The 15,998-nt window shown below is 32.6% G+C and overlaps 3 protein-coding genes across 4 annotated transcripts; all 3 read right to left on the bottom strand.

The window, feature by feature from the left end:
- Nucleotides 1-110: 110 nt before the first annotated feature.
- On the bottom strand, nucleotides 111-6,564 carry LOC139815058 (uncharacterized). 2 transcript variants are annotated; one of them, XR_011732655.1, is made up of 5 exons: nucleotides 3,159-6,557; nucleotides 2,938-3,024; nucleotides 882-2,860; nucleotides 668-754; nucleotides 111-603 (listed from the first exon to the last, which is right to left on the bottom strand). XR_011732655.1 is itself a non-coding variant. In XM_071781662.1 (5 exons), exons 3-5 carry the CDS (start codon nucleotides 1,887-1,889, stop codon nucleotides 490-492), a joined length of 1,209 nt encoding a protein of 402 aa, XP_071637763.1. In that variant the 5' UTR covers nucleotides 1,890-2,860; nucleotides 2,938-3,024; nucleotides 3,159-6,564; the 3' UTR covers nucleotides 111-489. The 2 variants fall into 2 exon arrangements, 1 of the variants encoding a protein (XP_071637763.1); XM_071781662.1 differs by having other exon boundaries at nucleotides 3,159-6,564.
- LOC139815445 (putative gustatory receptor 28b) lies at nucleotides 5,041-5,790 on the bottom strand. Its single transcript, XM_071782375.1, has 3 exons — nucleotides 5,413-5,790; nucleotides 5,201-5,287; nucleotides 5,041-5,136 (listed from the first exon to the last, which is right to left on the bottom strand). The coding sequence occupies exons 1-3, from the start codon at nucleotides 5,788-5,790 to the stop codon at nucleotides 5,041-5,043; spliced, it is 561 nt and encodes a 186-aa protein (XP_071638476.1).
- A 118-nt stretch (nucleotides 6,565-6,682) lies between the features above and the next one.
- On the bottom strand, nucleotides 6,683-12,586 carry LOC139815059 (uncharacterized). The gene is made up of 5 exons (XM_071781663.1): nucleotides 9,943-12,586; nucleotides 9,730-9,816; nucleotides 7,690-9,659; nucleotides 7,468-7,554; nucleotides 6,683-7,399 (listed from the first exon to the last, which is right to left on the bottom strand). Exons 3-5 carry the CDS (start codon nucleotides 8,695-8,697, stop codon nucleotides 7,304-7,306), a joined length of 1,191 nt encoding a protein of 396 aa, XP_071637764.1. The 5' UTR covers nucleotides 8,698-9,659; nucleotides 9,730-9,816; nucleotides 9,943-12,586; the 3' UTR covers nucleotides 6,683-7,303.
- Between the last annotated feature and the right edge of the window lie 3,412 nt (nucleotides 12,587-15,998).

Here is a 15,998-nt window from a genome sequence, read left to right as displayed (position 1 = left end):
AACTCATTTTAGATTAATGCGAGCATGATTGCAAGACTATTTTTTTAACCTGAATCCTTAAAAGTTTATTCTTTTACTGCAAGTGCAAATTGAAGTAAACTCTTTTTTCTTCCACCCGCATTTGACAAGTTCCAGTTTAAACTAATTAGTATTGCTAGCAATTGTTACGGCAAAAAGTAAGACATTACTTGATCATATATGTTAGTCATGAAGTAACCATAGCGCTCTTCGAACTGTCATACATTAAATGCAGTGTTTAATGTAAAATAATATGTAATTGCTGAGATATATTTATAATGCATTTTATTATTTAAAATAAGAAGCATGAGTTACAGTGTAAATATAATAGTTATTTTTAAACAATTATTAATAACAACTCTTTCTGTATGTATGTTTCCCGAGGAAAAAAAGTACAGTCTTCTATTGACAGTATCAAAAACAAAGACAACGAGAAGTTATTATCTAACATTTTTCCTTGATTGTCTCCTTTTATGGAATTACATTGTTCATGGTACTATTGATTGCAGATTTTTTATCACAAGGATGTGATATGATCAAAAATTGTAGCAAAATTAGCATATATGTAGCGATGGTACCCGCCATCTAAAAGCACAAAAAAATACACATTATAAATTTTATTAATTGAAACAAATAATCGATTACTCACCGTAGCGAGAAACGTTGCGTCCACATTAAGACCTTTGGCAGAAAATGTATTTTTGCAATGCAATGTTTGCAAAGAAAATAACAGCAACTGTAATGCAAAGTTGCTAAGTACAGGAAAATGTAATTATACTCAAATATATTTAATATGTGAAACCTCATTAGCGCATGCAATGTGTTAGAAGAAAAGTATTCAAAATAAATTACATTTTTATTACCTCATTTTTAATTTGCTCATCTCTGCTGGTGTTAAGTACGTCGTGAATCGTGGTACGAATCTCTTGAGCCTGATTTTTGCCAGTCTCGCAAGCCCATGCAAGTAACGCCATTTTTATAAAGTAACATATCGTGTCTACGAATATCAAACCGATCTTTTTGTCCAACTTGATGAACAATCCATTTTCTCTATTATACTGTACTATATGGTGGTACAGTCCAAAAATAATTCCAGAAAAGGTTAAGACTATCGAAGCAAGAAGTTGCAAACTGAAAATTATGTTCAACATTTTCACTGCGTCGCTGATCATCAGATGTTGCTTCTTCAGAGCCTTAAGGTTTATTATCAGAAATGGATTTCTCTGCTCGTAATAAAACATTATGGGAACACATAATTTATTGTTTACTATAAATTCTTTTATGTGTAGAAGATTATTATTAATTTCTTCGAAACAAGCCTTTAGTACACAAACACAGTTTATGTACAACATGTCCATTGTAAAATTATGTAGTACTGAGTACAATGTAAATATTACATATACAATATTCATATGCACCATGTTGAAATATATTGAAAATAAGCCGATAACATAGAAGAAACCAATGATGTCCTTGGCGTGAATTAATCTGGATAACTTGTTGTATGACTTCGGAGACAGTCTTGAAGAGATCTTCATTATAGTCTGGAGCAAGCGCATTCGATGACCGCTCAAAACATGTGTAGTAATTATAACGAAACCGCAGATCGTATAAAAGGTCATAACGTCACAATTTCTGGCTACGTCTTTAAAGTTGATTACCTTATAAATTGCCACATCATAAAAATATTTCAGGTCTAATACGCAGAAGACACAGATAATTACGGTCGACAGAATGTAACGTGATTTTGAAGCCACGAAAGTCGAAGCGATGATCTTGTATGGAAATGTTCCCACAATGTGGCAAAGGATGAAACAAGGATACATTAAAGATTGAAAATCCGTAGCGCGGAATAGCCATCTTTTCCACATTTTGCTCTTGACGTGCTTTTGTATTTTTGAAATAAATAAGATTAGCAGAAATTCGTGAATTACAGTCTATGATATTATGATGCACAGCCTAAACAGTATTAATTGATACACTATATTAGTGTAAATGTAATTGCTTGTTTTCTAACAATAAGTGTATGTTCAGATCCAACTCTTCGTAACGATAATGACCGTCTTACACTCGATGAGTTTAACTTTAAAACTGCGAAGAAATGCTCCGTCAAATTCAAAGACAACGCTGAAGGAGCTATATACTGTGTTACTTGTAAAGTAACCATGGCATTCTTCGATCGGTATTTATCACTCTTGGGATGAATTATACAAGGAACTAATTAAAATTGAGTAGTTGTTGCGACATGTGACTCACTATAGATTTTAATGTGCACATGATTGCAATATTATTATTTTTTTTTAGTTTAATTTTTAAAAATTTCTTTTTACTGTAAATGGACATTAAAATAAACTCTTTCTTTTCCAACCACATTTGACAAGTTTCAATTTAATATTGCGAATAATTGCTACGACAAAAAGTAAGGCATTACTCGATCATATGTTAGTCATGAAGTAACCATGGCGCTTTTCGATCTACCATCTGAATGCAATGCTTAATGTAATAATATGTAAATGCTAAAAGATGTACGTACAATGCATTTTATTACTCAAAATAAGAAGCTTTAATTACAGTATCTAAATAAAATAGTGATTTTTTAAAATTAGTTATTAACAACTTCTTTATGTATGTATGTTTTCTGAGGAGAAATTTTAGCCTCCTGTTGATTATATCAAAAACAAAGACAATGAGAAGTCATAATCTAACATTTCTTCTTGATTACCTCCTTCCGTGGGATTACATTATTCATGTACTATTTGATTGCAGATTTCTCATCACAAGAATGCGATATGATCAAGAATTGCAGCACAATTAACAGATACGTAGTAATAGTGCCCGTCATCTAAAAACACAATGAAAATAATAAACATGTAAACAATAATAAATTTTATTAATTCAAGCAAACGCTCGATTACTTACTGTAGCAAGAAACGGTGCGTCCACATTAAGACCTTTGGCAGAAAATGTATTTTCGCAATGTAATATTTGCAAAGAAAATAACTGCAACTGTAAATGCAAAATTTACAGTTAAGTACAGAATAGAAAGATGAAATTATAATCAAGTAGATTTAACGTGTACAAGCCATATATTAGCATGCAATCAGAAAAAAATATAAAATATAAAATAGCGCTTTTACTACCTCATTTTTTATTTGCTCATCTTTGCTGCTGTTAAGTACATCGTGAATCGTGGTACGGATCTCTTTAGCCCGATTCTTGCCGGTCTCGCAAGCCCATACAAGTAACAACATTTTTTTAAAGTAATACAGTGTAGTTATTAAGAATAATATACCAAAATGTTTATCCAAATTGATAAACAATCTATTATGCCACTGCACATGGTGATACAGTCCAAAAATAATTTGTGTAAAGTTCATAGCTGTCGAAGCAAGAAGTTGCAAACTGAAAATTTTATTCAGTATCTGTACTGCGTTGCTGACCATCAGATGTTGCTTCTTCAAAGCCTTAAGGTTTATTATTAGAAATGCATTTCTCTGCTTGTAGTAGAACATCATGGGAATACATGGTTTATTGTTTACTATTAATTTTTGCATGTGTAGAAGATTATTGTTAATTTCCTTGAAACAGGCTTTTAATACACAAACACAGTTCATGTACAACATATCCATTGTAAATATATGTAGAACTGTGTACGTTGAAAATATTACATTGATAATATCGTCGTGTGTCATGTAGAAATATATATAAATTAATCCGATAAGATAGAATGTACCAAAAATGTCCTTGACGTGAATTAATCTAGATAACTTCTGGTACGAATTCGGAGGCAGTGTCGAAGAGACCTTCATTATGGTCTGGAGCAAGCGTATTCGCGGACCGCTCAAAACATGCGTGATAATTATAATGAAGCCGCTGAACATACAGAAACTCGATGACCAAAAATTTTGCGTTACTTGTCTAAAATCGATTACTTTAGAAACAATTACATCACGAATAAACATCAAGCTTAATACACAGAAGACACATATAATTACGGTCGACAGAATGTAACGTGGTTTTGAAGCCTCGAAAGTCGAACCATTAATCTTATATGGAAATGTTCCGAGAATACAGCAAAAGATGAAACAGGGATACATTAAGGACTGAAAGTCTGTGGCGTTGAATAACCACCATCTTTTCCACATTTTGCTCTTAACGTGTTTTTGGATTTTCAAACTGAACATTAGCGGAAACTTGTAACAAAATCACAGTCTATAGTATCGTAATCTACACAGCCTAAATAACCTTATTAATCGATACACTGTATTAATGCAATGGTTATGGTTTGTTTTCTGTAATTAAATCTAATTTGTCGTAACAAATGTATAAACTGACAGGAAGTCTTCGTCCCGTACTCGATGAGTTTAAGTTCATAACTGTGAAGAAATGCTGCGTCAAACACAAAGGCAATGCTGAAGGAGCTATATACTGTGTTATTTGTAAAGTAACCGTGGCATTCTTCGATCGGTATTTATCACTCTTGGGATGAATTATACAAGAAACTAATTAATTGAGTAGTAGTTGCGACATGTGACTCACTATAGATTAATGCGCACATGATTGCAAGATTATTATTATTTTTTAGTTTAATCTTTAAAAAATTATTTTGACTGTAAATGCACATTAAAATAAACTCTTTCTTTTCCACCCACATTTGACAAGTTCCAGTTTAGTATTGCTAGCAATTGTTACGACAAAAAGTAAGACATTACTTGATATATGTTAGTCATGAAGTAACCATAGCGCTCTTCGATCTGTCACATTAATTGCAGTGCTTAATGTAAAATAATATGTAATTGCTAAGATATACTTACAATGCATTTTATTACTCAAAATAAGAAGCATGAGTTACAGTGTAAATAAAATAGTGATTTTTAAACATTAATTAATAACAATTTTTGGTATGTATGTTTCCGTGGGGAAAAAGTACAGTCTTCTATTGACTGTTTAAAAAACAAAGACAACGAGAAATTATTATCTAACATTTTTTCTTGATTGTCTCCTTTTATGGAATTACATTATTCACGTACTATTAATTGCAGATTTTTCATCACAAGAATGTGATATGATCAAAAATTGTAGCAAAATTAGCATATATGTAGCGATGGTACCCGTCATCTAAAAGCACAAAAAAATACACATTATAAATTTTATTAATTGAACCAAATAATTGATTACTCACCGTAGCGAGAAACGTTGCGTCCACGTTAAGACCTTTGGCAGAAAATGTATTTTTGCAATGCAGTGTTTGCAAAGAAAATAACTGCAACTGTAATACAAAATTGTTAAGTACAGAAAAATGTTATTATACTCAAATATAATTAATGTGTAAAACTCCATTAACGCATGCAATATGTTTAAAAAAATATTCAAAATAAATTGTATTTTTACTACCTCATTTTTTATTTGCTCATCTCTGCTGATGTTAAGTACATCGTGAATCGTGGTACGGATCTCTTGAGCCTGATTCTTGCCAGTCTCGCAAGCCCACACAAGTAACGTCATTTTAACAGTGTGATGTATCATGTTTAAGAATACCAAACCAATCTTTATATCCAACTTGATAAACAATCCATTTTCTCTATTATACTGTATTATATGGAGGTACAGTCCAAAAGTAATTTCAGAAAAGGTTAAGACTATCGTAGCAAGAAGTTGCAAACTGAAAATTATGTTTAACATTTTCACTGCGTCGCTGATCACCAGATGTTGCTTTTTCAGAGCCTTAAGGTTTATTATCAGAAATGGACTTCTCTGCTCGTAATAAAACATTATGGGAACACATGGTTTATTGTTTACTATAAATTTTTTTATGTGTAGAAGATTATTATTAATTTCTTCGAAACAAGCCTTTAGTACACAAACACAGTTTATGTACAACATGTCCATTGTAAAATTATGCAGTACTGTGTACAATGTAAATATTATATATACAATATTGAAATGTAGCACGTAGAAATATATTGAAAATAAGCCGATAACATAGAAGAAACCAATGATGTCCTTGGCGTGAATTAATCTGGATAACTTCTTGTAAGACTCCGGCGACAGTCTTGAAGAGATCTTCATTATGGTTTGGAGCAAGCGCATTCGTGGACCGCTCAAAACATGCGTGATAATTGCAATGAAACCGCAGATCGTATAGATGGTCATAGCGACACAATTTCTGGCTACGTCTTTAAAGTTGATTACCTTATAAATAGCCATATCATAAAAATATTTCAGGTCTAATAAACAGAAGACGCTGATAATTACGGTCGACAGAATGTAACGTGGTTTTGAAGCCTTGAAAGTCGAAGCGTTGATCTTGTATGGGAATGTTCCGAGAATACGGCAAAAGATAAAACAGGGATACATTAAAGATTGAAAGTCCGTGGCGTGGAACAGCCGCCTTTTCCACATTTTGCTCTTGACGTGCTTTTGGATTTTTGAATTAAATATGATTAGCAGAAATTCGTGAATCACAGTCTATGGTATTATAATGTACAGCCTAAACAGTATTAATCGATACACTGTATTAGTGCAAATGTAATTGCTTGTTTTTTAACAATAAGTGTAATTAAATCCAACATCGTAACAAGGGTGTAAACTGACAAAGAGTCTCTGTCTTACACTCGATGAGTTTAAGTTTAAAACTGCGTAGAAATGCTGCGTCAAACACAAAAACAGTGCTGAAGAAGCTATATACTATGTTACTTGTGAAGTAACCATGGCGTTCTTCGATCGGTATTTGTCAGTCTTAAAATGAATTATACAAAGAACTAATTAATTGTGTACTTGTTGTGACATATGACTCATTTTAGATTAATACGAGCATGATTACAAGATTTTTATTTTTTTAAGATTAATCCTTAAAAGTTTATTTTTTCGTGGCAAATGCAAATTGAAGTAAACTTATTTTTTTTTAACCCACATTTGACATGTTCCAGTTTAATGTTATTAGCAATTGCTACGACCAAAAGTAAGGCATTATTTGATCGCATGTTTGTCATGGAGTAACCATAGCGCTCTTCGATCTGTCATCTATCAAATGCAATGCTTAATGTAATAATATGTAATTGCCGACATGTACTAACAATACATTTTATTACTCAAAATAGGAAGCATGAATTACAGTGTCTAAATAAAACAATGATTTTTAAAAATTAGTTAATAACAACTTCATGTGTGTATGTTTTCCGAGAAGAAATTTTAACTTCCTCTTGATTGTATCCAAAACAAAGGCAACGAGAAGTCATAATCGGACACTTCTCCTTGATTATTTCCTTTTATGGGATTACATTATTCATGTACTATTGATTGCGGATTTTTCATCACAAGATTGTGATATGATCCAGAATTGTAGCACAATTAACAAATATGTAGTAATGGTGCCCGCCATCTAAAAACACAATAAAAATAATAAACATGATAAATTTTATTAATTCAACCAAACATTCGATTACTCACTGTAGCGAGAAACTGTGCGTCCACATTAAGACTTTTGGCAGAAAATGTATTCTCGCAATGCAATATTTGCAAAGAAAATAACTGCAACTGTAATGCAAAACTTACAGTTATGTACAGAATAAAAAGATGTAACTATAAATAAGTAGATTTAACGTGTACAAGCTATATTAGCATGCAATAGGTCATAAGGAAAATATACAAAATAAACTGCACTTTTATTACCTCATTTTTTATTTGCTCATCTCTGCTGATATTAAGTACGTCGTGAATCGTGGTACGGATTTCTTCAGCCCGATTCTTGCCAGTCTCGCAAACCCATACAAGTAACACCATTTTTATAACGTAATACGCTGTAGTTGTTAAGAATGTTATACCAAACTGTTTATGCAAATTGATGAACAATCTATAATACCACTGCACATAGTAATACAGTCCAAAAATGATTTGAGAAAAGTTCATAGTTATCGTAACAAGAAGTTGCAAACTGAAAATTTTGTTCAGCATCTGTACTGCGTTGCTGATCGTTAGATGTTGCTTCTTCAAAGCCTTAAGGTTCATTATCAGGAATGCATTTCTCTGCTTGTAGTAGAACATCATAGGAACGTATGGTTTATTGTTTACTATTAATTCTTGCATGTGTAGAAGATTATTGTTAATTTCCTTGAAACAGGCTTTTAATACACAAACACAGTTCATGTACAACATATCCATTGTAAATATATGTAGAACTGTGTACACTGCAAGTATTATATGCATAATATTGACATGTCCCAGCATGTAGAAATATATAAAAATTGACCCGATGAGATAGAAAAGACCAAAGATATCCTTGGCGTGAATTAATCTGGATAACTTCTTGTATGACTCCGGCGACAGTCTTGAAGAGACCTTTTCTATGGTCTGGAGCAGGCGCATTCGTGGACCGCTCAAAACATGCGTGATAATTATAATGAGACCGCTGAACGTATAGAAACACAAAGTAGTAAAACTTTGGGTTACGTGGCTAAAGTCGATTACTTTAGAAACAACTGTATCACGAATAAATATCAGGTCTAATACACAGAAGATACATATAATTACGGTCGACAGAATGTAACGCGGTTTTGAAGCCTCGAAAGTCGAAGCGTTAATCTTGTATGGGAATGTTCCGAGAATGCGGCAGAAGATGAAACAGGGATACATTAAGGACTGAAAGTCTGTGGCGTGGAATAACCGCCATCTTTCCCACATTTTGCTCTTGTGCTTTTGGATTTTTAATCTGAATATAATTAGCAAAATTTTGTAATAAAATCACAGTCTATAGGATCATAATCTACAGTTTGAACTTTATTAATCGATACACTGTATTAATGCAAGTAACTGCTTGTTTTCTGCAATCACATCCAACTTGTTGTAACAAAGGTGTAAACTGACAGGAAGTCTTTGTCTCGCATTCGATGGGTTTAAGTTCATAACTGCGAAGAAATGCTGCCAAACACAAAGGCAATGCTGAAGGAGCTATATACTATGTTACTTGTTGTGAAGTAACCATGGCGATCTTCGATCGGTATTTATCACTCTTGGGATAAATTTTACAATGAACTAATTAATTGGGTAATTGTTGTGACATATGACTCACTTTAGATTATCGCGAGCACGATTGCAACTTTTTTTTAAGTTTAATCTTTAAAAGTTTATTTTTTCGTTGCAAATACAAATTGAAGTAAACTCATTTTTTTCAACCCACATTTGACATGTTCCAGTTTAATGTTGTTAGCAATTGCTACGACAAAAAGTAAGGCATTACTCGATCGTATGTTTGTCATGGAGTAACCATAGCGCTCTTCGATCCGTCATTTATCAAAAGCAATGCTTAATGTAATAATAAATAAATGCTGAGATGCACTAACAATGCATTTTATTACTCAAAATAGGAAACATGAATTACTGTGTCTAAATAAAATAGTGATTTATAAAAATTAGTTAATAATTACTTTTTGCATATGTTTTTAGAGGAGAAATTTCAGCTTCTTATTGATTGTATCCAAAATGAAGACAACGAGAATTTATAATCCAACACTTCTCCTTGATTATTTCTTTTTATGGAATTACATTATTCATGTACCATTGATTGCAGGTTTTTCATCACAAGAATGCGATATGATCAAAAACTGTAGCAAAATTAGCATGTATGTAGTGATGGTACCCGTCATCTAAAAGAACAACAGAAAAATAAACCTGATGAATTTCATTATTTAAATAAGCAAACGATCGGGTACTCACTGTGGCGAGAAACGTTGCGTCCACATTAAGACCTTTGGCAGAAAATGTATCTTCGCAATGCAATGTTTGCAAAGAAAATAACTGCAACTATAATGCAAAATTGTTAAGTACAGGAAAATGTAATTATTCTCTAATAGATTTAATGTATAAAACCGCATTAACGTATTCAATATGTTTAAAAAAAATATTTAAAATAAATTGTATTTTTACTACCTCATTTTTTATTTGCTCATCTCTGGTCATGTTAAGTACATCGTGAATCGTGGTACGGATCTTTTGAGCCTGATTCTTGCCGGTCTCACAAGCCCACGCAAGCAACGCTACTTTTATTATTTGATATGTCGTACCTAAGAATACCAAACCGATTTCTTTATCTAAATTAATGAACAATCCATTGTATTTATTATACTGTACTACATGGAAGTATAGTCCAAAAATAACTTCAGAAAAGGTTATAAATATCGTAGCAAGAAGTTGCAAACTAAAAATTATGTTCAACATTTTTACTGCGTCGCTGATCATCAGATGTTGCTTCTTCAGAGCCTTGAGGTTTATTATCAGAAATGGACTTCTCTGCTCGTAATAAAACATCATGGAAACACATGGTTTATTGTTTACTAAAAATTCTTTTATGTGTAAAAGATTATTATTAATTTCCTCGAAACAAGCCTTTACTACACAAACACAGTTTATGTACAACATGTCCATTGTAAAATTTTGCAGGTTTGTGTACAATATAAATATTGTATAGATGATACCGACAGGTACCACGTAGAAATACATCAAAGTTATCCCAGTAAGAAAGAAGAAACCAAAGATGTCCTTGGCATGAATTAATTTGGATGACTTCTTGTACGATTCCGGAGACAGTCTTGAAGAGATCTTCATTATGGTCTGGAGCAAGCACATTCGTTGACCACTCAGAACATGTGTAGTTATTACTATGAAACCACAGAACGTATAGAAGGTGAAAGCCTCAAAATTTCTGGTTACGTCTCCAAAGTTGATTACTTTATAAATAGACATATCACAAATAAATTTCACGTCTAATACACAGTATACACAGATAATTACGGTCGACAGAATGTAACGTGGTTTTGAAGTCTCGATAGTCGAAGCGTTGATCTTGTACGGGAATGTTCCGAAAATGCGGGAAAGGATGAAACAAGGATACATTAAGGATTGAAAGTCCGTAGCGTGGAACAGCCATCTTTTCCACATTTTGCTCTTGACGTGGTTTTGGATTTTTGAATTAAATATGATTAACAGAAATTCGTGATAGAATCACAGTCTATGGTATCATAATCTACATCCTAAACATTATTAATCGATACACTATATTAGTGCACAAGTAATTGCTTGTTTTCTAACAATAAGTGTAACCAAATTCAACTCTTCGCAACGAAGGTTTAAACTGACGGGAAGCCTTTCTTCCGTACTCGATGAGTTTAAATTCATAACTGCGAAGAAATTCTGTGTCAAACACAAAGGCAATGCTGAAGGAGTTACATACTGTGTTGTTTGTACAGTAACCATGGCGTTCTTCGATCGGTATTTATCACTCTTAGGATAGATTAATGCAAGCATGATTGCAAGATTATTTCTTTTTTTTTTAGTTTAAACCTTAAAAGTTTCTTTCACTGCACAAATGCACTGAAATAAACTCTTTCTTTTCCATCCACATCTGTCAAGTTTTAGTTTAATATTGCGAATAATTGCTACGACAAAAAACTAAGGCACTACTCGATCGTATGTTGGTCATGAAATAACCATGGTGCTCTTCGATCTGCCATCTAAATGCAATGCTTAATGTAATAATATGTAAATATTGCTAAAAGATGTACGAACAATGCATTTTATTACTCAAAATAAGAAGCATTAATTACAGTGTCTAAATAAAATAGTGATTTTTGAAAATTAGTTATTAACAACTTCTTTATGTATGTATGTTTCCTGAGGAGAAATTTTAGCCTCCTGTTGATTATATCAAAAACAAAGACAATGAGAAGTCATAATCTAACATTTCTTCTTGATTACCTCCTTCCGTGGGATTACATTATTCATGTACTATTTGATTGCAGATTTCTCATCACAAGAATGCGATATCATCAAAAATTGTAACAAAATTAGCATATATGTAGCGATGGTACCCGCCATCTAAAAGCACAAAAAAAATAAACATTATAAATTTTATTAATTGAACCAAATAATTGATTACTCACTGTAGCGAGAAACGTTGCGTCCACATTAAGACCTTTGGCAGAAAATGTATTTTCGCAATGCAATGTTTGCAAAGAAAATAACTGCAACTATAATGCAAAATTGTTAAGTACAGGGAATTGTAATTATACTCAAATAGATTTAATGTATAAAACCGCATTAGCGCATGCAATAGGTTATAAGAAAAATATTCAAAACAAATTGCATTTCCACTACCTCATTTTTTATTTGCTCATCTCTGCTGATGTTAAGTACATCGTGAATCGTGGTACGGATCTCTTGAGCCTGATTCTTGCCGGTCTCACAAGCCCACGCAAGCAACGCTACTTTTATTATTTGATATGACATGCCTAAGAATACCAAACCGATTTCTTTATCTAAATTAATGAACAATCCATTGTATTTATTATACTGCACTACATGGAAGTACAGTCCAAAAATAACTACAGAAAGGGTTATGGATATTGTAGCAAGAAGTTGCAAACTGAAAATTATGTTCAACATTTTCACTGCGTCGCTGATCATCAGATGTTGCTTCTTCAGAGCCTTAAGGTTCATTATCAGGAATGTATTTTTCTGCTCGTAGTAGAACATCATGGGAACACATGGTTTATTGTTTAGTATTAGTTCTTGCATGTGTAGAAGATTATTATTAATTTCTTTGAAACAAGTTTTTAATACACAAACACAGTTTATGTACAACATACATTGTAAAATTATGTAGCATTGCGTACAATGTAAATATTATATAGATGATATTCATAGGTAGCACGTAGAAATATATAAAAATTATCCCGATAAGATAAAATGAACCAAAGATATCCTTTGCGTGAATTAATCTGGATAACTTCTTGTATGACTCCGGAGACAGTCTTGAAGATATCTTCATTATGGTCTGGAGCAAGCGCATTCGATGACCGCTCAAAACATGCGTAATAATTATAACGAAACCGCAGATCGTATAGAAGATCATAGCGTTACAATTTCTGGCTACGTCTTTAAAGTTGATTACCTTATAAATAGCCATATCATAAAAATATTTCAGGTCTAATAGACAGAAGACGCTGATAATTACGGTCGACAGAATGTAACGTGATTTTGAAACGTCGAAAGTCGAAGCGTTGATCTTGTATGGAAATGTTCCCATAATGTGGCAAAGGATGAAACAAGGATACATTAAAGATTGAAAGTCCGTGGCGTGGAACAGCCATCTTTTCCACATTTTGCTCTTGACGTGCTTTTTGGATTTTCGAAATAAATATGATTAGCAGAAATTCGTGAATCACAGTCTATGGTATTATAATGTACAGCCTAAACAGTATTAATTGATACACTATATTAATGTAAATGTAATTGCTTGTTTTCTAACAATAAGTGTATACAGATCTAACTCTTCGTAACGAGGGTGTAAACTGACCGTCTTACACTCGATGAGTTTAAGTTCAAAACTGCGAAGAAATGCTGCGTCAAACTCAAAGACAATGCTAAAGGAGCTATATACTGTGTTACTTGTAAAGTAACCATGGCGTTTTTCGATCGGTATTTATCACTCTTGGGATGAATTATACAAGGGACTAATTAATTGAGTAGATAGTTGTTGCGACATGTGACTCACTATAGATTAATGCGCACATGGTTGTAAGATTATTGTATATTTTTTTAGTTTAATCTTTAAAAGTTTATTTTTACTTTAAATGCACATTAAAATAAACTCTTTTTTTTTTGCATCCACATTTGACATGTTCGTGTTTGATATTGCTAGCAATTGCTACGACAAAAAGTGAGGCATTACTCGATCGTATGTTAGTCATGAAGTAACCATAGCGCTTTTCGACATATCATCTATTAAATGTAGTGCTTAATGTAATAATATGTAATTGCCGATATGTATTAACAATGCATTTTACTACTCAAAATAGGAAGTATGAATTACAGTGTCTAAATAAAACGGTGATTTTTAAATATCAGTTAATAACAACTTCCTGTGTGTGTGTGTGTGTGTGTGTGTGTGTGTGTGTGTTTCCCGAGAAGAAATTTCAGCTTCCTATTGATTGTATCCAAAACGAAGTTAACGAGAAGTCATAATCCAACATTTCTTCTTGATTATCTCTTTTCGTGGGATTACATTATTCACGTACTATTAATTGCAGATTTTTCATCACAAGAATGTGATATGATCAAAAATTGTAGCAAAATTAGCATGTATGTAGCAATGGTACCCACCATCTAAAAGCACAAAGGAAAAATAAACGTGATAAATTTCATTAATTAAAGCAAACGTTCGAGTACTCACTGTAGCGAGAAACGTTGCGTCTACATTAAGACCTTTGGCAGAAAATGTATTTTTGCAATGCAATATTTGCAAAGAAAATAACTGCAACTATAATGCAAAATTGTTAAGTACAGGAAATTGTAATTATACTCAAATAGATTTAATGTATAAAACCGCATTAGCGCATGCAATGGATTATAAGAAAAATATTCAAAATAAATTGCATTTCCACTACCTCATTTTTTATTTGCTCATCTCTGCTGCTGTTAAGTACATCGTGAATCGTGGTACGGATCTCTTTAGCCTGATTCTTGCCGGTCTCGCAAGCCCATACAAGTAACACCATTATTATAACGTAATGCATCGTAGTTATTAAATGTATTACACTGAACTGTTTATCCAAATTTATTAACAATCTATTATACCACTGCACATGTTGATACAATCCAAAAATAATTTGAGTAAAGTTCATAGCTGTCGAAGCAAGAAGTTGCAAACTGAAAATTTTATTCAGCATCTGTACTGCGTTGCTGACCATCAGATGTTGCTTCTTCAGAGCCTTAAGGTTCATTATCAGCAATGCATTTCTTTGCTCGTAGTAGAACATTATGGGAACATATGGTTTATTGTTTACTATTAATTCTTGCATGTGTAGAAGATTATTGTTAATTTCCTTGAAACAGGCTTTTAATATGCAAACACAGTTCATGTACAACATATCCATTGTAAAATTGTGTAGAACTGTGTACAAGTAAAATATCATGAAGATGATATCGATGGGTTCCATGTAATAATACATAAAAACTAATCCGATAAGAAAGAAGGAACCAAAGATGTCCTTGGTGTGAATTAATCTGGATAACTGCTTGTACGACTCCAGAGACAGTCTTGAAGAGATTTTTATTACGGTCTGGAGAAAGCGCATTCGTTGACCGTTCAAACCATGCGTGATAATTACAATGAAACTGCTGAATGTATAGAAAGTTGAAAATTCAAAATTTCTGTTTACGTCTCCAAAGTCGATTACTTTATAAGTAGCCATATCATTAAAATATTTCAGGTTGAATACACAGAAGACACAGATAATTACGGTCGACAGAATGTAACGTGGTTTTGAAGCCTTGAAAGTCGAAGTGTTGATCTTGTATGGGAATGTTCCGAGAATACGGCAAAAGACAAAACAGGGATACATTAAAGATTGAAAGTCTGTGGCGTTGAATAACCACCATCTTTTCCACATTTTGCCTTTAGCGTGTTTTTGGATTTTTAAACTGAATATTAGCGGAAACTTGTGACAAAATCACAGTCTATAGTATCGTAATCTACACAGCCTAAACCTTGTTAATCGATACACTGTATTAATGTAAGTGTTATGGTTTGTTTTCTGTAATCAAATTTAACTTGTAACAAATGTATAAACTGACAGGAAGTCTTTGTCCCGTACTCGATGAGTTTAACTTCATAACTGCGAAAAAATGCTGCGTCAAAACATAAAGGCAATACTGAAGGAGCTATATACTATGTTACTTGTGAAGTAACCATGGTATTTTAATCGGTATATATCACTCTTGGGATGAATTGCACAAACAAATAATTAATTGTGTAATTGTTGTGACATATGACTCACTTTAAATTAATGCGAGCACGATTGCAAGTTTCTTTTTTTTTTTAGTTTTATCCTTAAAAGTTTATTGTTTTACTGCAAATGTACATTGAATTAAATTTTTTTTTCCATCCACATTTGACAAGTTCCAGTTTAAAATTGCGAGCAGTTGCT

Source organism: Temnothorax longispinosus, chromosome 6 (genome assembly GCF_030848805.1).
Source record: "Temnothorax longispinosus isolate EJ_2023e chromosome 6, Tlon_JGU_v1, whole genome shotgun sequence".
Taxonomy (NCBI): Eukaryota; Metazoa; Arthropoda; class Insecta; order Hymenoptera; family Formicidae; genus Temnothorax; species Temnothorax longispinosus.
This window is presented reverse-complemented; position numbering and strand designations above follow the sequence as displayed.